General features: G+C 42.1%; 1 protein-coding gene across 1 annotated transcript; it reads left to right on the top strand.

Annotated features, from left to right (window-relative positions):
* The first annotated feature begins 787 nt into the window (after nt 1–787).
* On the top strand, nt 788–24,028 carry LOC108045133. The gene is made up of 9 exons (XM_017124356.2): nt 788–1,265; nt 6,998–7,056; nt 15,520–15,916; nt 16,873–17,033; nt 17,573–17,774; nt 18,246–18,497; nt 18,565–19,508; nt 19,770–19,979; nt 22,943–24,028. Exons 3-9 carry the CDS (start codon nt 15,525–15,527, stop codon nt 23,218–23,220), a joined length of 2,439 nt encoding a protein of 812 aa, XP_016979845.1. The 5' UTR covers nt 788–1,265; nt 6,998–7,056; nt 15,520–15,524; the 3' UTR covers nt 23,221–24,028.
* The last annotated feature ends 428 nt before the right edge of the window (nt 24,029–24,456 follow it).

Here is a 24,456-nt window from a genome sequence, read left to right as displayed (position 1 = left end):
CTTATGTTTACATTGGATGAGCGACGAATCGTTCGATTTATGAGCTTAACATGTTAATGACTCAATAGAAATGTTATCAAACTATTTGTTTATTTACGCCGTCCCTACAAATGTGTAACTTTCTTTGGCAGCTCAAGAAGCTGTGTGATCAATTGATGGCTGCTTTGGTTTCTTTTTCTGTTCTGCGGCACCTTTCTAATCAAGTTGACTTCGTTTTGGACTCCTAATTCGTTTAAACTGCAGTGCTGGACAGCTTTTATGGAGCATAAAACGCACGACAGTGCCTGGCTGACCACAAGATTGAGAACCCGAGGCAGCCAAGAAGTAATATCATAATTTTCATGTACCAATAACTCGTCTAAGTGCGATCTCATGGGCAAAATTGATTTTCCCCCTGATTCTAGTTCTCCATCTCCTCCGCTCGTGAACTGATTTCAATTTAATTAATGATATTGAACGTCGTGTGTGCCCGTTTTGAACCCTCTCGGTTCTGCCGAGGGATTTGGTAATCGAAATTATGAATGGAACATGCCACATGTGCCCCAGAAGAGAGCAGCAGAAGCGAAGAGAGCCCGACAAGAGCGTCTTCCCGAGCGAAATGCAAACAAAAGCCAGCACATTCACTCGCTTTTCCCCCGGAGAAACTCACTCAAACTCAAAACGAGAGTTTGGCTTTGAGTCTTTTGTGTTTGCGACTCATTTCTTTGGCTTTCTTTGCGTGGCCGCTTTGTGAGTTGGCTTTCTTTTGAGCTCCATGCTCGACAGCGGTTTATAACGTTGGCCATTGTCAAGGCGAACGCACGCGAGCAGCGCAGCAAAGGCAAAATAAATAGCAGCAACAACCAGCCCAGAAGAACTCAAAACTCCTCCGTGAGCAACTTATATAACGACTGATTAGCCCGTCGTTTACTTTAGTTATTCGGTCAACTCCCGACGGTCAAGTTCGCAGCGATCGCGGCTTGCCAAATAAAAATAATTTACCAAATAAAATAAATCGCGTTGCCAGGAACTTATATCCGTGGCTTTGACAAGGAACAACCAAAGTCAAGTGCAACATTCAATCCCCACTAAATGTGCAATGTGTGTAATCAGCAAACAGTGATTATTTACATACATGAATAAAACTCATCTCGAAAGTGAAGCGTGACTCAGCATCGATAGCCGAAAATCTTAGAGGAACAAGACAATCCGAAAGGAAAGGATACTTTTCGGTCACTTCTCCAACTCACGAAGTCACAGTTGCAGTTGCACGTTATTCTTGCCAAGTGAGTGTTTATTAACTTTTACCACACACGTATAATATGCAATGACAAGTCAGAAACCCAGAAACAATGATCGGCAAGAATTTACCTTCTTGTTTGAACAATCTGCTCTGGGAACAACCTTGAGTCGATTGATTACAGAATTTCCTGACCCGCATAGAGCTCAAAATAAATAAGTCAAATATTGCCAAAGAAATGTCTGAATGATTTAGCTGCAGTAGTTTATTATTTAATTCTTTATTTAAAAATGTATGGAATTGAAAAGGTATAATATTTTTATGAGTTATCAACAATTTTTGAAACTGAAAAACATTTATGATCAATTTATTACAAATTATAACTTACAAATGAAGTTCGAATTAAATAAAAATTAGATCCTTCAAGATCCTTTCTTTGCGATTATTGATTAATATAAATATAGTTGTTTTGCACGAGTATATCTGCCATAAAATCATAGATGTATTTCAGAAAGGATAAAAAAATGTTGTATTAAATTTCGTTTTATACAATAAAATAACTTACGAAATGCTTCAAATTATATTATTTGCTTAGCAAAATATTATACCTAAAGGACTGGAATGCAACATCTTTTCTTGGTTTAGCAGTCCAACTAAAACCAAGAATAATTTATACAGATTGTAATTGGCATTCATGGCATTTGCATTAATTGGCAACAGATTCATTAAGTTTTGTTGTCTTGTGCTGTCTTTTATAGATCATCTAGAGTCCCATAATTAAAACCAAACACAAGTCGGGCAATTAAAATAATTAGGCTCCAGTTGTGGTGTGAAATCCACAATGTAACGTGTCAGAACAGAACCCGCATCCAAAGAGTGGAGTATAAAAGATAATAGAACAGGACTGAGACTCTGATAAAAAGCGATTACGATCTGGAGAGCAGCGAACAAAGCCGAGGTTAAAGCCACAGAACGCAGAGACCACCGGTTGAAATGATCCATTGAATGTCAGCTACCGTGTTGGCTGGCGGACTTCGGGGAGTAGGTATTTAAATTTGCCCGCAATAATTGCCCTGGCCATGACTGGGCTTCGAAGTTATCCAGCCTAGGAAGATAGGGAGTTGGCATCATCACGATGACATGACAGTTACAACACAGCCTTCTCTCTCCTGGCAGCTATTCATTTACTCAACCTGCCAGTCGCCGTTGATTAGACGAAGCGTGCGCTTTAATTGCCGCCAAATGGGCAAAAAAAAAACCAGGGAAAAAAGAGAATCTCCAAGAGCCTTCGCCTTCGGCTTGGCAATTTGTCATGTGCATTTAATATTCGCCTGGACCTGGGCTTCCGTGCCTTGGAAAACAATTTGCGTTTGTTTGTCCAGCTTGTTTGTTGCAGTTAGCGTTGATTAGCCTGCTGCAAAAAGTTCTCCCATTGCAATTACGGGCAAACAACATCAAATGCCACAACACCAGGTAGCCAGAGCAGCTGTGCCTTGGAGCCATCTAGCTGCTAAGATGGTAGATGGCCATCTAGCCACTCCCCACACACTTCGGTGTCAGCAAAGCAATTTCAAATGTCTACCCATGCGGATTTTCTATGGGGACCCAGACCCACCGCATTTGGGCGTTCATTCTGCTGTGAAATTGATAGATTTAATTTGACATTTGGCGCAAGTCCGCGCTTTTGCTTTTGCTTTTACATTTGATTTCTACCTTCCAGGCAGGGTATAAGTTTTTTCTATTCCCTCCAGTTTATAATTTACTTTTGCGGCTTGACAGTGGTCATCAATGACTAATCAAGTTGTCGACGAGAAGAAATCGCAAAATGGATTCTAAGTAGCGAGATTGCGATTGTGCGGACTGTCAGGCAGAAAAACCGCTTCCGTTTCAGTTTATCCAAGAAAACTGATTGATAGACCGCCGCTAGAATTGTCAATTGCCAAGAAATCTCCCCATCGCGTCTTAAGTTTGCCGTCTGAAAACCTCATTTGGGTTAACAGTTTTACTGTTTGGTTTTCGGCGTGCCAAATTTCCATTTTGGTTTATTTGCGATTGTCAACTTTTGGGTCAGTTGGCTGTTTGGCCAGCAATTAGCAAAGATTTATCCAACAATGGTGGACGGATGGGAAGTAACATAACCGTTGGGATTGCTTTGCATTTGGCTTTGGCCTGTGTTTAAGTTCTCTGGGGTTTTTACACCTTTTGGGGCTAATGTCGCTTTATAATTTATGCTGAAGATGCAAAGAAATTGGGTTGAGAAATTATCGGAGGAAATTGGCTGATGATATCATCTAATGAGAGCAGCTTTCTAGACATCGGATTTCTCTTAGAAGAAGATTACCTAGCTGGCATAGTTTAGCACAGTTTATCCCACGATTTTCTGTAGCATAATCAGCATGTGAATTACATTTATAGGGTATACGCCCTGTTCGATCGCCTGAAGATCGTAGCCATATCTCTAGAGGCTAATAACATGCAACATCACAACCTGTCCATCAAATTCCTAGCTTGTTTCGCACTTGATTAGCTTGCATTGAAAAATGTCCGATTTGAAGACATGCAGCTTGGCTAATTTATTCAGAAACGCTGCTCGAAATAATTTGCGATTGTGTGAAAGTATTTTGCTGCGGTAATATTTTAATTGAAATTTAATTGAAAAGTAAAAAGCTTTCGCATGCAGCATGGCAGTTGCCAGAGGCTAAAATATCTGAGCCAAGTTCAGAGGCAGAAACATCGGACATTGACAATTGAGTTTCACTTTTCGCACACTCGAAATATCAATGAACCCGAAGTCAAATCGCAGACAATGGCAGGAGTCGCCATCGCCTCCTGCCGCCTGAAGGCAATCCAAAATCCAAAAATACAATAATTCGAAAAAAAGAAAAATGAACTCGAGGTGGGGATAAATGACACCAAAGTTTGGGCAAACGATTCCAGACAGAAGAAGCGGCCGCCGAAAATCAGCAAGAAATAATCGTTGAAGAATTTGACTTTCGCTTGTTTGGCTTCTTTGGCCATAAATAAAAACGTTCAAGCCCCCCGAAAAAGCCTTGTGATTGTCGCCGATTAAATGCGCGAAAACGAAGCAGAGGAGTCTGAAAACGCTTTGGGTGCAACTCAAACCCATCTGGCACGACCAAATGGCAATCGCTATCGCAATGCCAATGCCAAGGCGTTTGTATTTGCTTAAACTTTGACATTTGCCAGCTGGCTGTGGTGGATGGATATGTGGATGCAGTGCCTCATACATATTTGTCTGTCTACCGCTAATGCCAAAAGAAAAAGCGCCAATTGGCTGAGAGGAAAAGTAAAAGCAAGCTGAAGGATTCATCGATGAAAATGGGACATCTGTTTGGCAGAAATAAACTTGAATTACCACGAAATAGTCAACATTGATTGACTAAATGAGTAGAATAAATAAATAAATCATTAAAATGATTTATTTTTCGATTAACTAATGATTTATTTAAAGACATCGAGAAAGATGGGTGATAGTCAACCAGGTTACCAACTAGAGCCTTATCTCTAATCATTATAAAATAAAATAAGGAGATCAATATTTTTTTGGATCTAAAGTAAGTTAACTGGCAGCTAAATGTTAACTCTAATAAGACACGTAATACGGCGACAATGGGCTTAATAATATCCTTTGGATAATCCGTTACCATAAATCTAAAAGTATCATACCATTTCGATCCTTTTCTAAATATCCAATAAGTGACCTTTACCCAAGACGAGTAGCGCCTCTTAAGAGATAACCCCTGACTCATAGCGAGGACTTCCCTCCCTTAACCCTCTAAAGAGTTTCTCCCAGTCTGGGTTTTCGCTTTCAAGACTTTCCGCGAAGCCAAACAAATTTAATGACAATAATCCAATAAACGTTAAAGCCTGGGGATCGTGACAAAAATCTTGGCTAGGTGCACAAAAGAAAGCGCCGCAGACCGACCTCCAGACCCCCCAGACCTATAGACCCCTTTTCCTGGGAGTCGAAAAAAAGCCGGTGCCATTGAGTGCTGTTAACATTTTGACATTGCCTGCGTTTCAGTTCGGGAGTGTATATATATAAAGAAGAGTCAAAAGATTGAGAGAAAAATTACATTAATAGGTTGGATTTTCAGAGCGGGAACGTGCCTAGCATTTTGGGCATTTCCATTGTGCTGGCCATGCATGTCCGTCCGCCTTTATGAGCCAGCCATCCACGAGCTTTCCTAGCCGATACTACACCCATTCAATGGCATTTTATTACTATTTCGTTGGCTGTTTTTCGGCTGACCTCAATAGAAAGTGTTACAGTTCACTGTCTGAGAGGCTGAAGCTTCCGCCTGCCGTACTTCTTTTCTTTCATCGCCGCCAGCGGAAACCTCTTGTTAAACTTAAACTGCTGACGTCAGCGGAGAAGACGGGGCAGCTTGATACAGATCGAAAGTAAGAGTTGAAGATCTTGCAGAAATCTCCAGTTGATTAGAATGCCCGGCACTCCATCATCAAGACAATTTGCATTTTTAAACTGCCAAAAGAAAGTGCCCAAAAAGAAACGAGCATCGGGAGCATCGAAGTCGGGCGCGTGCATTGCATAGTTAATTGTGCAAATGTTTTCAGTTGCTAGTTGATAGTCGGTAGAATACAGTGGAGACCGACCGAGAGAAACTCTGGCGAATTTCCATGTTAAATGGCTCCACGGAAAAAAAACAGATTGGAATATGCAAGTCAAATAGGTAGATAGATAACGAACTATCGCATCAGCACTTTTATATAAGATAGTAAAAGCAAAAAAGGACGAGCTAGAAACCGAGGAGTGACAAATAAATTTGTAAGACTATTTAATTTGATTTGACAATTAAATAGAATAAATTAAATTAAATTATAATTATTAAATTAGCAATTTATGTTTTTTTCTGTGCTCTGTTGATGCGTTTGGGTTTCAGTTGCTAGTTAAGTTATTTGGCTTTTGGCCATATTTAATTTCGTTATTTATAAGCAAATTTGCACTCCCCCGGCTTGCAGCCCCGGCCGCCTCCAACGACAGAAAACAAAAACCGCGATCGTCGACTAGGTCAACTTTCGCTAGCATGGAATGCGAAATGCAACAGCAGCAGCAGCAACTGCAACAGCCACTGCAGCAACGACAGCCACTGCCACAACAACGACACCACTGTCAGCCAATAATAAAGTAAGAAGCTGAAGAAGAAGCTTTGGCTTCTTCAGGGGGGAGAAACGAAGTTCTCTGAGTGACTTGACTGAGACTCTGGCTAATAATACTTACCAAGAGCTCTGCTGCTGCCTTGGTTTAACTGGCCTGGCTTTTTAACTTATTTTTTCTGGTCGGGCCACGACGGCTTGGCTTTCTTGGCTTCCTTCTTCTCTTCGCTTAAATAGTTGCAAATAAATTGTGTGGGTAGCAGTGGAAACTGGCAACAGCAAGTAAATTACTTCAATGTCACCTGCTGACGATTCAAACTCCAGATAAGCGCTCGACGTAAAGACGGATACACCATCCATTCCATCCGCTGCCGCAGTGATCTCCCTAAGTTTTCTCCTCTCTTATAATGAAATTATCGCTGCATCTCATTGTTTGTTTGCCTTGTCTCGCACTGGTAAAAATTATTTATTTAGTTCTCGTTTTCACATTAAACGTTGTCACACTAAACTCAATTGCCGCAGATGCAGATGCAGATGCCCAGATCTGTATCGCCTGTACTTTAAGTGGGTTTGTGGCTCAAAACCGGGCCCATTGTTGTAGGAAAATATTTAACTAATTTGCATTTGTTTGCCTTACAGATACAACGACGAAAAGGCCCGATTCAAGAGGATTGAAGACACGAGAGCAAACAGTTAAGGTATGTGCTAAATCAAACATGGCTAGGGGTTATGTCAAGTTCAGAGTGTCATCCCCAGAATCGGCAACAGAATGAGAATTCCATTTAAGAGCCACCAGGATTCTTGTGCATTTTTAGGTCATTAAGTTGACACAATACTCTAAATTATTCATAGGGACAATTTCCAGGAAATTTCATAGTTCTAGAAATAAAAACCATTTTAAGCGGGGAACGGAAGTGGGGTGTTAATTTTACAACAGGAAATTTTTAAATATTCATTAAAATGAAGTGAGAACGATGAAACAGAACCATAAAACTCGAACCAGTGAGTTTAACGGAGGCTCTAGGTGGAAAATGCAGTCAGTAAAACTGCAACCACTTTTTCGGTCGTAAAGTTTAATACGAACGTCATTCACTGTGAGATTTCCTATCCTATCTTCAAATGAAAGCCGGTAATGGGTTTTAAATAAATAAAATACACTCGGGGTTTTGGAAAGGAAGTAGGATTTAATGCGTATATAAAGTATATAAAGTACCCCGTAGTTGATATAATAAAGATTCAGGTGCGAATAGTGGGTATAAAAAGAATTGTTTGCCCTGGATGATGTTTTAAACACAAGGCCAACAAAGCGAAATTCGTTTAAGCCAAATTCAGCTGCTGCATTCCAGTGCATATCATCGCCCCAGTTTCGGGTTCTCCGACTAAATAGCAAATAATCTGGCGTGGGCTGGGACCCCTCCACACTCATGGATATACATGTAGCTCGCACCTGACTGACGTGCAGACACAGCATAAATTAGCTGTCTATATAAAGCATTAAGATCTGGTATAAGAATCTGCCAAGGCATAATTGTGCAATGAATATTGTTAGCCAAGAACAGAGAGCGAGCCGAGTTGTCGTGGCTTCTTGCCGTTCAGTTGCATGCCGTTGGCCTGTTCCACTTTTTAGATGCAACATTTTCGCGTTGCTGCCTATCGGCAGATACAATTCCACGGCGGCGCGAATAAGCTGAATAAATTGCACGCATAGGACCAGCGGCTTTAATATTTATTGCGTTTTAAAGACGCATTCGAAATGGAAGCGGCCACAATCGCATCGCCACAAATGGCAACTGTGCCCGGGCCATAAATCTTGGCCAGTGCAAATTATATAATGTGAGTCGTTCTATATATAAACTTGGCCAATTGGGCTACTGACTCTCTTTTTGGTGGTTATTTATGGGTTCATAGTCTCAGCTTCCTTTCCAAAAGGATTCGGTTTCTCTTCCTCTGGCAAATGGATGTGAGCAGCAACAGAAACACCTGAACCGGAAGTCGAGCTGAGATGCTGAGATATTGATTCTGATTGCCCGGCAGCAGCGAAAGATCAGCGGCCATCGAATGTGTGTAATGATGGTTAATAAATCAAACGGAGAATTACCTGGAATCCAGCAGACAGTCTGTGGCGGCAGCGTTTGTCTGCCAGATTCTTCTCTCAGCTTTTTCTGCCTTCCTGTCTTGGCCAATTCCACTCGATGGATGCCAACAAATTAGCGCAGCGTCGGCAAGGCGAAATCATAAGGCTGCAAAAGCCAGTGGCCAGTCATTCGGTCCGTCAGTCTATCAATCAGTCAATCCATTTGGCAAACAAACAAATCGCATTCCCATTCCAGCGCCAAACTAAAATTGTCTTGGTTCTGTTTGCTTAGGCCAGTGTGTTTGAGCAACACAAAACTTGTTTGTTTCCCGCGATGTTTGTTTGTTTGTTTGTTGTCTTAGCTGCCGTAAGCCGCTTTTAACCCCTTGAGTACCACATATTTAAGTGCCTGCCATTCATCCTTTGGTCCACCTGTACCTGTTGTGCATACAGAACATGTTGACAAATGATTGGATGGAAAGGTATTTCAATCGCGACAAAAGAAATGGAAAATATCTGTGAGTAAATATGATTTCTGAAAGAATGAAAGAATGGGAAGACTTTATAAAATGAAGTATATATAGCCCATTAAAGCCAAACTCCTAGATTTTACTAATTCTCAAGAATTGGTATAAAAAACAATCAAAGATTTAATGTTAATTATTTTTTCACATTTTCTCTACATAGTTGATTAAGTTGTCGCACCTCTACAAATGTATAATTAGAGCCCCATTTTATAAAAATCTATCATAAAAACGGAAAACAAATTTAATTGATATCCAAATATTTAGTAACTCATCAATTGTGTTATAGTTAATGGGTTAATTGAATCTGTCGCCAGTTTCGGTGTGCATTTAAATTGCACATTTTGTAAGCATCTTTCGCGCCGAAAGGCCAGTTCGCCAAATAGGTTAATGGCACATTCTAATCGGCCCAAACACACAGAGATGTGGCTGAAAGTCGAGATCTTGGCCAGAATTCTAACTTCGAGTTTAGATATTTAGATGGCAGCCGTTTTCCAGCAGCCAGACGGGCAACAATGTGAACGCAAATTGGCTTAAATGCAAAAAGCGTCGACAATTAGCTGCGCGGTCGGTGGCTCAGTGGCAATAGTGGCAATAGTGGCAAGGTGGGCCTGTGGGTTTGGTGTTGCGGTGGCTCAGTGGTTCAGTGGCTGCATTCTCTGCAGTGGGTGGTTGTTGGCATATGCAGTTTACAGTTAGTTTGCGCCATGTTGACAGTTACGTGCGCCGACAGCTTCCACCTGCCACAGCGTACAAATGTTGCATAAATTAGCCAGCAAAACTGGAGCGGCCAATTCACATTGTTGGTTGTCTGTTGGCAGCGGATGATGATGTTGATGCCACCATTCACAGCCTTTTGTACTTGCGTAATGCATTTTCACGCAATTTATAACCGTTTTTCGAACGAATCTGGGTCACCAGGGGAAGCCGGAAAAGACCCCCAGCAGGTGCAGCTTAAAAATTCTTGCAATTTGCATTTGATTGAGTCGTAAATTTGCAACGCACACACGGGTTGCTTGGTCGGTGGGTGAACAGTTAACTGAGCATAAATCATATGACTGTGGGAGGCCCGACCGCCAAGCGACCTGATTTCCAGGTCCAGTTTTCTAGCTCTCGATAATGATGATGTGACTTTGGCGTGCGCTTTTCAATTTGTTTAGATCTTTTACGGCTTGTTTTTCCTCTTGTCTCCCAACCGTTTCCTTTTTCGGGCTTTGTCGGGATTTATGTTTCAGCTGTCAGCGGTTTTCGGCTATGAGTCTCTGTCCCAAGAATTTCTCCAAAGAGAAAAGCCTGCGAGACGACACGTGCCGCCTGACCATTCGATTTCGAAAAACCACGCTTTTTCTGTTGTTTTTCGCCTGGCAGTTTCCATTTAATTTACGTCTGGCCGGCTTTCTTTCACTTCTATGTGCCTCTTTGAGCCAGTTTGCTAGAATTTCTAATAGCCGGCCGCTCAGAGCAACTAGCATTCATTATTGTTCGCTTTTAAACGCTTTTTTATTGACTCGAATTAGCGCTCAAGTAGAATTTGATGCCATCGGACAATGGAGCCGAAGAATGGCCAGGTGAAGCCCAGAATACCAGAGTACTAGAATGTGGGCTGCTAGAAAGCGAAACGCACTTGGCCACACGTCCCAAAGAACTCTCTATTTGCTGGTCCCTTCTTGGATTCTTCGCTTGCACTGGCCATAACGTTCTGTTTGTCACGTAGTTCAAATAAAATGTGTTTTTATGATGCGATTAGTGCCCGCTGTTATATGGGGCCCAAAGCATATCAACGACCAACAAAAAGTGAAAAGAATGTCAAGTGTTAATTGCCTGGCTTATGACCATAAAGTGTTCGCCAGTGTTGCCTGCTCTGATGATGATTAAGTTGTAGTTGTGATGTGTGACTTTTCTTTATGGTTTTCCAAGTGACATGTATGTGGTACTCCTTGAGTTTATAGTATCTAGTTAGATGAACTTCCATTGGTTTAATCGTAAAGGGTTAGAAAATTGTATTGATACAACTTAGGTAATACAAATTTGTGTTTTAAAAAATAAAACCATTTTAATTCTTGTACCCAACAAAAGGAGAGAGGTACTTTGAGCCGGATAAAGAAGGTGAGGATTTGTGCTTTCCTTTATGGTTCGCTTAGTGCCTTTTTTATGGTACTACTTGGGCAGCGAGTTTCTAAGAGATTCTGTGTTTTATTGACCATTAATGAATCAAGATTGTCGGACTGAATGGGGTGAAGGGTCTGGAAAGTGTCAATCTATTTGATCTACGAAACATTCTACTGATCATAGCTCAAACTTAGCGCATTTCACTAATACAAGTCTGCAGTCTTGAGAATGCTACCCGTACGTTGGAGACTGCTTTCCATGCCAACTGTCGTTCTTCAACCTTATCACGGGCATTTATCGAGTGGCCTTTGGCACCGAACTTGTTCTGTATCACGCCGAGTTCCTTAAGCATTTTTGTGATACTTTTGCGAGAGCATTCTGAATGACATTATCTATAAACTAAACAACGCAATTTGCATTGCTAAATGGCTGGGGATATATCCCGGGATTCTGGGGGAAACACGCCCCGCATGGGGCGGCCTCAACATAACTGAAATTCCTTTGCATGTCATGAGCATTTGTGCGGGACTCCGTTACTCTGAATGTTAGATGTTAGATGGAGTTCGCTTCGCTGCGGTGCGGTGTTCTTGCGGCCGCGGCCATGTATTTATGCGCTCTAAACATTGTTAGTTATGCAACAGGCAGCAACCAGTCCTCTCCACTTATGCAGCATGACAACAGAAGAGAACACAAAGAAGACAACCCAACAGCATCAGCAACAATCATTGGCGGGCATCGATGATGGCAAGGCCTACATTTCAATGTCAGCTTGCCCAGTGCTACCAATCAAGTTGTTAACTATGCAAAAGTAGTAAATTGCGAAGCGGACAAAGCATCAGCACCACTTCGCCACTGCACCACTGCAGCACTCTTCACCACAATTGTTATGAACTGAACTTTAAATAACAATCAGCCAAGTACCGTTAAATGAATGCGACATTGTTCTGCAGTTGCAGCTCCGAGCTGAGCAATATTAATTTGCGGCCTTAAGTTAAGGCTAAAATATTTGCATAATAAACGCCAACGCCTTGGCGAAAAGCCGGCTGTTTATCTCCGATTACCGCTTGCCCACCGGCCCAAAGCGCATTCTCATCGTCAAAGCATTCTGATTCCCATTTTTATTAAAGGTGGTTTCGGTGGTGGTGCTGAGCCACTGCAGTCGCTCACCTCGTACATTTCCGAAAAGTAATGGCCCGGCCAACAGTGATAATTTATCACTGGCCAGCAGCCGGACATGCGGCAAAGCCGAACGGTACTTGCTAGGCCAACACAATGCCTGTTTTAGCCCGGTCTTTGGTCTCCAGTCTCTGGAGTGCAAGTCTTTGAACTGAATCGCCATTGTGCACCGGTCTCAATTTGTGCGCTCTCGGCCAGCACAATCAAATTGATATTTGCTGCTATATTTAGTTTATGATAATGCCGCCTAGTCGACTTCAGTGCTAATATGCAGCTTCCTTCTAGTCAAGCGCACCTCCTTTCTCGGCAGGCCACATTTATTATGCATGTTCGGGCTGGAATTGTAAGCCTGCAGTCTGGTTTTTTCCTCTTTTTTCACTGAGAAAGTGTTTTTTTTATGTCTGCCAAGTCAATTAGCATTTGCCATTTAGTTGGCATAAATTCAAATCGAACGATCGAAAATATTATGCCTTCTGTGGGAACCTGCATACGAAACTAGAGAAATTTTTATTGAATATGTTTAGAGAGGGGAGCGTCTGACCTTTCGGTCGGGAAGTAAAGTAAATCGAATTCAATTTAAACGTTTTCAATTAGATTTTCATCAGCCAATGAGTTCTTCTTTTGTTTTCTTTTGCTGGAAATCAGACTGAACAAAAAGCCATTAGCAAATTGTAATGGAAACTCTGCAGGCCGCAATCAAAGCCTCGTACATATACGGTTAGTTTGTTGCTTAAGTCTTTTGTTTATGGGCCAACATTAAGTAGGAAGAACTTCACTAGGAAGCAGCTGCGAATGGCCGGGTCTCACCTAATAACTAACCAAATTGTATCTTGTTTTCGATTGGAATCGCTGAGTAGTTTACATGATTGATAGATGGAAAAACCGCTTCCAGCTACGATGCGGCAGCTTGTTAACGTTCAATTAGTGAAATTGATAGACATATCTTACCTCGGCCAGGGAAAATCATCAGTCGTTGAATCAAAATTCAGAAAACTGGTAATAGGGAACGAAAAACAAAAGAACTTTCGGCTGGCCACAAATTACAGCAGCGGGTTAATTAAAATGTAGCTGCGTTTTTTTCGGAGGCTCTCGGTTACGCTCACATGGAAATTCTAAGTGCTGTTCTGGAACCACAGAACGTTTTTCTTTTTTCCGACTCCCAAATTTCAAACTAACCGCATGCCACACACACGCACATTTACCGTTTTTCTGGTTCGGGCCATTCTTCTCCTGGCTTTTCTGTCCACTTTGGTCAATGGCTCATTACATTTGTGGGTTAGCAGGTGAAACTGAACCGAATCGAAAGAAAAACTCAGAGGAAGGGCCAGAGAAAAACCAAAGGGACAGACAGCAGATAAGAATGGGTCTGAAACCAAAGTCAATGTTTCGGCCCGCGGTGGCTTATTAAAAGCGCGTTGCGTTGCCTGTCGAGGCCTATAATTAGCATAAATTCATTCTTACAACTAATTGCAAGTGGAAGTGAGCGTTCCGTAATGAGTTCGCCGCTGGTTCCTCATCTTGTGTTCTCTCTTCTCCATATTTTTTCCCCGTTCAATCGAGCAGAGGAATGGTGCGCACTGCGCACCACCGAGATGATCAAGGGGTTCCAGCCACATATTGTTTTTAGTGCAGTATCTTAAAGCATGTTATTAACATTAACGGTTCTTTCTCTCCACTCTTGTTTAGCTTTCATAATTTATGTGTGAGCCGTTGTTGCAGCCGAAGGAGGCTTGATCCCAGGCGTGGGCGTAGCCCCGGTTTTGCATGCATCCCACCTGCCGGCTAACCCCTGCCCATAATTAATTATGTAACTAACGAAACATTAAGCAGTGCCCAGCGAAAGAGCTGAAAAAAAAGTTTGAAAAGCCAGAAAATCCGAACGCAAATCTTTTCTCACGCAGCCGCTTATTAACCGCTAAATCTTCTTCGTTGTCTCTCGCAAAATAATGAGCTACACTTTAGATTATCTCACAGGTGCTTTTGGCAGTCCGAACGAATCTCTTTTTTCAAGCAGCTCTATCTTTTTTATTGCCTGCCAGTGAAACTTACTTTTTACGCTCTTGTCGGCGATCGACAGCCGAAACGCATAAAAATATTTAACAACATGAAAATGTCTTTGTTTGCCTCTTCTCGAATGGGGTATAAAGCTTAAATTCACTTTCACGCCGAAATGCGGAAAACAGTCAGTTATTCGCCAAAAAAAAGAAGAAAATACTGCTGTAGATCTAAGATTCGCCAGCTGTAAAGTGTTAATTGCTTAGCGCGTTTTAAGTGAGATTGCATAATTGAATTAGCAAATTGTTATGACAGAGGCAAGGAACTATGACGACAATATGATAGTTTAAGTAAGACATGTCAACGACATATTAAGCTGATACTTGGAAACTCTTAAGTGTAACCTGAGATTCACAAAAAAGCAAGCAAGTAAAATAATACGAACCACTTCAAATGTAGGTGTCCTTGCTAAAAGCACATTCATATATAGTGTGCGCTCTATTTATCTAGAACATTTTACACATCAATGAAATGTTTCGCAGTAAACTTTCCAGACCCTAAGGAATACAATTTGCCCTAATAGTTTTTAAAAACCCAGACTTAAAACGTTCTTTGTATAATGTTTATTTTAACACCTGACTGATAGCTCTTCGTAATATGGGTATCTGGAACACGGCACACCTATACTTACTAGGTGAAATCAAGGCCCATAAGGTCTGGGGTCTCCAAGGTTTCTTTTCCCCAGCATGTTGCGACCTACGCCCGTTCGCATCCAGACTCTCTCTCTAGCCGAACTCCCCCCAAAATAGTTCCCAGGCGGCGGTGTTTTTCACACATAAAACTTCGCCCCACTGAGGGCCAGAGCAATGTTTTTGTTCTGATTGTCGGTGGTGCAACTGTTGTGTATGCACAATGGATAGAGCCAAGATTGCTGTAAGCACAGCTGTAGCTTTAATTAAACGCTGCGAACACACAGCGAACAAGTCAGGCAATTAAAGCTCGAACATAAGAAGACCAGGGGAATACCATGAAATACCATCGAAGACACAGAGTTCCGTTCCGTCTTCATTCCTGGGCGAGCAAAGCCCCCGTGGAGGAAGAACCCTAGTATTCTCAGACTAACGCCAAACTAATAAAGTGCACACCAGGAATTACATAAATTGCGCGTAATGTGAAATTAGTTACCTAATTAACATTTAGCCATCTTCCTGGGGGAATAACTCCGAAGCCCCCAGATTAGCAGGTGCCCATGTACTCACACCGTATACCCATTTCAATTGCAGACAAAATGTTTCTACGCCGCTGCACCTTTCTGCTGCTGATCTGCCTAATTGCGAGTGACGCCGCCAGCGCCGCACGCAAAACAAAACGTCCTGTCAAGCCGGTCAAGCAGACCAATCCGCGCACCAATGTGACGCCTTCGCCGCCGGCATCCTCAGCAGTCGCCTCATCTGGCAGCTCCACGCCTGCCAGCACCACCAGCACCACCACCACGGAAGGCAACGGCGACCAGGAGGCAGCCACAGTGGGATCTGGAACTCCAGCTGGCAGCGGAGAACTCCCCAAGCCCCTGGCCACGCCCATTGAGGCTCAGCCGGAGGCCAAGACGGACAAGGCACCAGCCGGAATTCAGGAGGAAGAGTGCGATCCAGATATGATTGGCTTCGAGATTATTACCGGGTGAGTTGAACAAAAGTCTTATTGTGTTGAGGCTGAAATGGGGCACTTGTGTGGGATGGCCACAAAGATGAATGGAAACATCCGATTCCTTAATTTTATTAATATTTTAGCTAGTTTTCAAAGGAACAGAATGTCTAGTAGTTTTTAATCAATTAAATAATGTTGTCAAGATTAAAAGAGATTAAATAGGCACCCCTTCTACAATATATATATATATATATATATATATATATATACTTTGTATTTTAAATGAACTGAACAGTTGATAGGCCAGAGGAGCCAGATAGCCAGAGGAGCTTATTAAAAAGACATTTTCCAAAAAGAAACCGAGTTTTCTTACCAAATATTGCATAACCAGCAAAATAAGTTCCCTGACACCGTCACCTTTTCAAAACTGTCACAAAACAATGAAGAGTTTCACTCAAACAAAACTTATGCAATGCCGGCATTATAGAAACTTGATTACATTTTATGGCCACTTGTTAATTTCACTTTTGCTTTTCTTCTTAAATTTGAATTTTTGAGCGACAACACAATAGACCGGCCGCAAGTTCATACATTTTTAATGAAATGCAACTCGACATCTGGGCCAATTAACATTTCCATAAGAAGAGAAGACGAGATAACGGTGAACCCAGAAAGGGAACCACCAATAGCACCACCACAGTGGAACATTGCTAACTGGCATATGCAAATTTGTGGTTTCCGTAGGAGTGACACTGCTTGGTTAAAACGTGACTAATCCCATGGCTTTTTTCGATGTCATCGCCCGCCGCAAGTTCGTTGCCTGAGTCTTTTGTTTGTCGTGAACGACAAGAAAGACCCAAGACCGTAGAATGTCCGATCACTTTCGTTTTCATTTGCTGTGGAAATCTATTAGCCGGTTCGGGGATCATAAATCATCGGGGTATCTCGGTATCGATCTCATTTATAAATCATCTTTCCTCACTTTTCAGCTACGTGCTTTCGGCTCCCTCAAAAATGCTGGACACTTTGCCCGGGACTCTGATGCTCACCGACTGTTTGGAGGCCTGCCAAAATAACGAGTCCTGCAGCGCTGTCAACTACGAAACCGGATTGTGTGTGCTGTTTAAGACGACCGCCGATAAATTGCCAGGTGAGTTAGAAAGTGTGAGAATTCCGAACGGCTGCGCTGTTTTATATTTCTTCTTTTTTTGTGCCAAAGAAAGCTCAATAATTCAGGCGACTCCGTCGTTCATTCATTCATTTACTCAATTACTGAGTTCTAGTTCATGCAGGTTGTAGCATTGGTTGTCGTGGCCCGGGGGCCATAAATCACCCGCGTGTCCGAGAAAAAACAGAAATAAATAAACGAACCTGCACACACCTTTTGCCTTACGCACGACGCGGTTTTTGGCCCGGCCTGCAAACTAGATTTTTGCCCATTCTGCAGTCAAACTGGCTTTTGGCATAGTAACGCATAATTTCTGCAGCCTTCCCCAGTCGAATCTCAAATGTCGATGCAGTTGTCGTGGCTCAGCTCCAAAAGGCTGGTGCTTTTGCCCGTTTCTCAACGCCTGTTACTTTGCAGTGAAGGGGCGTGTGCGTAAAACGCATAAAATACGCACACCACCGTTGCCTTTCCCGTTTCCCGCTTTTTCACCACTTTTCATTTCACATTTTCTGCATTTTCAGGTTCACTATCGCGCTCGCAGTTTCCGGTTTTCACCATCTACGCACAGAAATCGTGTTTGGGCGTGCGTCCTTGCTCGAAGGCCTGGTGCATCGATCGCGTTCAAGGTTACCGCCTCCCAGAGCACGTCAAATCTAGTCAGACGGTTCTGTCGCGAAGAGACTGTTTGGAACTCTGCTTGGGAGAGACCGAATTCACATGCCGGTGAGTGTTAAGTAATGCGAATGGATTCTAAACGGGGAATGCTAGTTTTTTGGTATTAGTGAGAATAGTTAATAGACCTACATTAAATGTATGGTTTTCCAGAAAGTTTTGGAAAAACGTATATTATTTTTGGTTAGAAACAAGATATTCGGATAAGTGAAGTGTTTTTTGCCTGTCATTAAGAATATTAAAATCGTGATGTATTTTTGCAAACAATTGAATTTCGTATAACAGTGGGAGTCATTTATAATCTATGGACTAGGAAATTCATTGCATTAATAAAGATTTTAAATAACCATTTATTAACCAATAATACCAAATTATTTTACAATTTCGAGCGGTTTATCTTGCTCTCGTTTGAACTTGCGACTCTCTCCTAACATCTCTCCGTACCGCTTGCTTTCTTCCACTGCCTTCGCCTCTCGTTTTCTGCCCTTCACTCTTCCGTCCTATACCGCTCAATCCTGTCAGATCGGCCAACTACTACCGCCACTCGGGTCTCTGTGAGTTGTCCGACATGGACCGCATTACCCTTTCCGCTGGAGGAAGCGTGGAACCCTACGATGGAGCCGACTATCTGGAGAACAACTGCGCCGAGGAGCCCAGCAAATTGTGCGAATTCAAGCGGATTTCGGGAAAGATCCTGAAGACAGTAGATTCGGTTTACCAGGACATCAACACCATTGACGAGTGCCGCGATCTCTGCCTGAACTCCCCTTATAGGTAAGATATTTTCAGGCTCTATAATTGTATTGCTTTCTGACAGACACCTCAATGTAATCCCGTATAGATGTCATTCCTATGATTATAATGATACCGGGGACATGGTCTGCCGCCTGTCGCATCATAGTAGAGCTACCCTCACCGATGTGATGGATCCCTACTTGGATGTTCCCGAGGCAGCCACCTATGAACTCTCCGCCTGCTACAATGTGTCCATTGAGTGCCGTTCTGGGGAGATGATAACCAAGATTAGGACCTCCAAACTCTTCGATGGCAAGGTTTATGCCAAGGGAGCTCCCAAATCCTGCGCTGTGAATGTGAATAACTCCCTGGAGTTTGATTTCCGCATGGGCTACAATGATCTGGAATGCAATGTGCGACAGAGTGCCTACGGCAGATATATGAACGATATTGTGATCCAGCACCACGACATGATTGTTACCTCTTCCGATCTTGGCCTGGCTGTTTCCTGCCAATATGATTTAACGAACAAAACAGTGCTGAATGATGTTGACCTGGGAGTAACTGGCGAGATTGAGTCTTCTCTGAGTGAAGAGATAACCATTGATTCGCCCAATGTCATTATGAAGATCACCTCGCGGGATGGCAGCGACATGAAGAGGATAGCCGAGGTTGGCGATCCGCTGGCCCTGCGTTTCGAGATCGTGGAGCCCAACAGCCCGTACGAGATCTTCGTGAGGGAACTGGTGGCAATGGATGGTTCCGACAGCGCCGAGATAACCCTGATCGATGCTAATGGCTGCCCCACCGATCAATACATCATGGGCACCATCCAGAAGCTGGCTCACAATCGGAAGGTGCTGCTCTCGCAGTTCGACGCCTTCAAGTTTCCTTCGAGCGAAGTGGTTCAGTTCCGCGCCTTGGTAACGCCCTGCATTCCGCGCTGTGAACCCGTGATTTGCGACAGCGAAGATGGCGCTAGTGGAGAGCTGAAGTCTCTGGTTTCCTATGGTCGCAAAAAGCGATCGGTGCTTAATGGAACTGATGGTGGTAAGTAGTTGTACCGCTTTGCGGATCCTTTAAGGGACACTATCAATATTTGACTTTTTCTAAACACAATTTTAAAACACATGCTTTTTCTTGTCAATACAATATTTTCAAATTTGCCCGATATTAAATCAATTATATTGATATTTTATCGTTCACAACTTCACTTAATAATATACAACATTTCGATACGAGGTTTAGATATTTTTATCTATATATCATCAAAGCATGCTTACTAAGAAGTCTCTTCCACTTTCTTTCCAGCCGAGTTCTTGCTCAGCACACGCCATCGACGCGATGTGGGCCCCGTAGATGATAACATACTGCTCATGCAGTCCATACAAATCACAGACAAGTTCGGCTTCCAGCCAGAGGATGGCACCACTACCCATGGAAATGCCAGCGGTGCTGGTCCCCACGAGAAGGCCTATGCGGGCGTGGCCCAGGACAAGCTCACTTGCCTTAATGGCTATGGTAAGTTTGATTCTCCATTCCGGGGGCTCTGTGAAAAAGACCAATCAAGCACAAATCAAAGTTAGCATGATTTGCATAGACAAGCAGGAGCTCGCCTGCTCCTTCCTGGACGACATCGTGTCCTCCTCGCATCGTGAGGCGCTCAGCTTGTTCTTGGCTCGCTAATTTTGATAATGAATCAATTTTTCATCATTGCCGACTTGAGCAAGGGGCCTTAAATTAGGTTCTTCGTTGTCCAGAACGTGTTCTGTGTTATGATGTTGGACTGGCTTTTCCTTGGTGTCTCTGCTGGCTCACGACCAGGTCAGTAGTTCATTCGAAACTGTGCAGCAGTATTCTGCACGCCTCGTTTTCGTGCGGCGCGAAAATCTTTCTGCATAGTTGGTTGTCCATCGGTTAGATGCTGGGCTTTCCAGCTCCCGAGTTTCTACATCTCCCATGTGTCACTGGTTTTGTGGAGCAATTTCCAAGCCGCGTTGAAGCGTTAAATTGACAGCTCGTTAGACAGATGGAACTCCACTGGACCACCGAACATCAGGCGTACATTTCAGTGGTAATTACGCGCTGCATTTTATGGCAGATCAGAGGCGAGCAAACCGAAGCAATTAGAGCAACGGTTCTACCTGTGCTAAGCTCATTTGCCGCACACATCGCTCTGAAATCACCTGGCAACTTGGATGCGTGTGCACAGAAGATGATGAAACTTAGCCTTCGTCATTGGCATGCAGAGCGGCAATTTAACGCCAAATTACAACACCCTGTAATTTGTCAAAGTTTATGAACATTTTACATTCTTTGCCGATATTTATTTAGAGATGAATCTCTCCCATTATTTCAATCATTTTAATGGCCGCTTTAATTTCTGGTATTACTGTGGACAGAATCGCCAGGAAGTTACCCTCTTAAATGCTTTCATAAAATTCCCTAGTATTCAAATGACGTGTTTTTTCTTCGCGACCAAGCATGTCTTAATTTCTAATATTTGCTTAATAGTGCATTATCTGTATTCTCTTTTAGTAAATTAATAAGGAATCTTAGTATACTTAATTCTAAATCGATTTACAATGATTTTTAGTTGGAGAAGTTTACTACCAAATTACCGATAATTCTCTTTTTCTCTCGAAGGAAGGCTTATTATTTATTTATTGACTATTATGAATCACAGCACCCGGTCTAAATCAATTTTGCATTTATGTTTTTTCTATATTTAATTGATCTTGGACCATCGCCAAATGCTGATTTACATTTAGTACTAATCGGTAATAAATTTTATGAGAAAAAACAGATAAAGCCATGCAGATATATTTTAGTGCGCCCGACTCTCAGTTGCCCCTGTCAGTCGTTAAAAATATATCAAGCTAAGAAATCCTTGATTAATTTTCTCTGTGAACCACTTTTATTTGGCGACGTAAAAATGTTGATTAGCATTTTATGTTAAAGCGATTTTAACACACACATTAAATAATGTTCTGGTTTTCTTTAATCATTTTGATGGCCAGTTTATGGCGCAGTTTCCGGATCGACCCTAATGGGAGTATTTTCATCTGATGATCCAATTTCGGTTTTAACGTTCTTAGTTTTTTATAGTTTTTCACTATAAAGAAAATCTTTCAGCAGATAGTTGAGTTTACTTTCATTACTCTGCAAGTTTTCTCAACGTTTTTCTTAGCTCTTTGTTCTGACTCGGGTTTCATCAAATTATTTACCATTTTGTGGGCGCCGTAGTTCAGTTTTCGCCCCCTGAAACTCCCACAACTCCGTGGACCGTTTATAGTAATTGTTATAATTTTGTATATTTTCGTTGTTCCCTCTTTTGTTACTGCCATTGTGGTCTTCTTGTTGCGATGAAAAACCGGAGTCAGATACATAAATAAAAGACTCAAGTGCGTGCACTTTGTTATTGAAACTCATTCAAGTCAAGCCGATGACGATGTTGTGGCTCTTGGCTTATTTGTTGTTTTGTTTTTCGGTTTACTTTTTATGGTCATTTGAGAAACGAACAACCACAACATTGTTTCGAAGTAAACTCTGATAGTCATCTGGCATGTCGTCGTCTCTGTTACTCTTAAATTCTGATTTCGTGAAATGGACAAAAAACTGAACGCATGCAAGTTGAGCATTGCAGCTCGACTTTGACTTTGACTTTGGCGGCACTTTCACCCGATTTCTACCGGCTTCGGTATTTCGAATTGCCTCCACCGAGGTCCGCTGGCTTATTTATGTGGCATGTTGCACTCTTAAGAACCCAGGCCAACCGGCAACCAGGCAACATGCGATGTCTAGGGTATAGAAAGTGAAGCCAAGAGAGTCCAATTCCAAGTCCGTGCCGAAATATGCAACTCATGCATTAAATTGTCGCTGTTTTATTTCTCATTGTTTTTGTTTATCTTCAACTTGTTGCTGTCAAACTTGGTCACTTGGTCACTTTGCGTCTCGGGGCCTTGGGGCTATATTCTTTGCTCTTTTAGCTTCCCTAGATTGGTTTCAGTTCACGGCAAAGTGGGTCAAGTGGCGCCCACTTTTGTTTTCTGTGATAACCAAACCGATCCGAGGTCACTTCTGGCCTTTGTTGCTTTTTTTTGCTGGGTCCACAACCAGTTTCCATCGAATCTTTTCGAACTAGATCGGTTACTTGAGATAATCCGATTGCTTCGACTTCCTTTTTTAAATCGACTGTGTACACAATCTGGAGTAAAATTTTGATTTTAAGTTTGTTAAGATTTTGAAAGGGGTGGATTGAATCAAGATTAAAGATTCCACAGAAATTGTAAGGGAAAAGTTAAAAAAATTCTGTCATATTTATTTTTTATAGAAACTAAGTAAAATACTGTTGCACAAATAAGAAGTGTACTCAAAATCTAATAGCAGAATTTATAAACTAAATTTGGCATTGAGAAACCAATTACTTGCTTAAAGATTTAAACTCATTTATACAATTTTTTACTTGTGTTTCTTTGTTTTAGGACTTATCATGGCGGGAGCCCTCTTCCTGCTAGCCCAGTTGAGCATCTTTGGGATCTGGAAGACTGTGCAGCGTCGCACCAGCAAGGAGCGGTATCTGTACCAGCACGAGCCCACGCCAACCATAACCTACGGAGCGCCCACCATGCTCTACGGACCGCCACCCAACTCCTCCGCCGGATCCTCGTCGTCGGGAGCATCCTACGGGGGCAGCGCCAAGGACACGCTGAGCAAGCTCTACGATAGTGGCATCAATGGGCGCTACGGACAGCAGTTCTAGGGAGATCTGGGTGGCTCTCGCACCTTGCTGGGAACACTTAGCTGGGAACAAACGCAATATGCCTCGAAAGCTTCAAAAGATTCGATGAGACTTGAATAGAAAATATTCGCCTAGCAGCGACACACATGAAAATCATTGAAAACCCTAGAATAATTTCAGCCTAGAATAAGCCTACGATTAGCATACTCTTAGTTTTGATTTTGCGAAGACACCTTTTTTTTAACGATACGAATATTTCTCAAGAATGCGCGCTTTTAAATGCCTTGGAAATCGAGTTTCCAGCATTTTAAATCAGCGCATTGCTAATCAAAGAACGACAAATTTCTACCGCTGAATTCGAATTAGTTTAGAGCTAAAATCTCTCTAGCGAAAGTTAGGCTAATTATATGTGTAGTGAGAAGTCTGCTTCAATGTCCACGAGCGAATTGCATTTATAACTATTACACTATTTATTACTTTTACTATTACGCTGCTGACATTTCCACACAAAGTTTGCCAAATAATTTTGTATCAAAATGTTTTGTGCCAGGCTTCTGTGCTAGGCGGCATTTCCATGTTTCCGAATCCCCACTATCTAAAACTATTTCCCCAAATATTTATTTGCCAATCATACTTCATATTATATTTTAGCCGAAACACAAGGCGGTGCTAATTATTAGGAGCTTCAGAGAGACTTAGTTTAATCTCGAGAACACAGGAGATGAAAATTTTTAAACAAAAATTTGATAAACGAATTGTACTGATTAAGTAATGCAATAAACTCTACGCCTTAAGAAACATATTTAAAAATAAATGTCTAAAAATTAAACTGGTTGGATTTTTAATTGGTGAAGAAAGGGTGAGTGCCAGAAAAACCCACTAAATTAATTGATTAATTTATGTGCCTAGCCAAGCATGTCGAAATTTATTATCGCTTTGATTAAATACACCGCAACTTCTAATTTACCATAAACCAGACCATTCCCATTAACATTTCAGTGAGGAAACTTAGGGAACCGCTTAGTCAAATTGATGTTTGTCAAAGCGAAAGACAACCGAAGAAATTATAATAATTTCACGGTACTTTAAGCTGTAGAAAAATAAGTGGCATAAGAGTATCTTTCAGTTGGGGGCCGACCGACAAAAGTGTTAATCAAATTAAGAGGCGGCATGGCAATGAGTTTAACCAGGCGTGTTACGATCTCTTTAACGCTCCAGCTACGCACGCCATTATACCCATTCTCGATGCTCGACACA

The sequence above is a fragment of the Drosophila rhopaloa genome, unplaced genomic scaffold (assembly GCF_018152115.1).
Source record: "Drosophila rhopaloa isolate 14029-0021.01 unplaced genomic scaffold, ASM1815211v1 contig_167, whole genome shotgun sequence".
Classification (NCBI taxonomy): Eukaryota; Metazoa; Arthropoda; class Insecta; order Diptera; family Drosophilidae; genus Drosophila; species Drosophila rhopaloa.
This window is presented reverse-complemented; position numbering and strand designations above follow the sequence as displayed.

Bases quoted from the DNA above. Each gene is read 5' to 3' on its own strand.
- LOC108045133 (XM_017124356.2), top strand. From the start codon at position 15,525: ATGTTTCTACGCCGCTGCACCTTTCTGCTGCTGATCTGCCTAATTGCG. The intron at 17,775-18,245 runs GTGAGTGTTAAG...CAATCCTGTCAG, and splicing joins GAGACCGAATTCACATGCCG to ATCGGCCAACTACTACCGCC. The intron at 19,980-22,942 runs GTAAGTTTGATT...TCTTTGTTTTAG, and splicing joins CACTTGCCTTAATGGCTATG to GACTTATCATGGCGGGAGCC.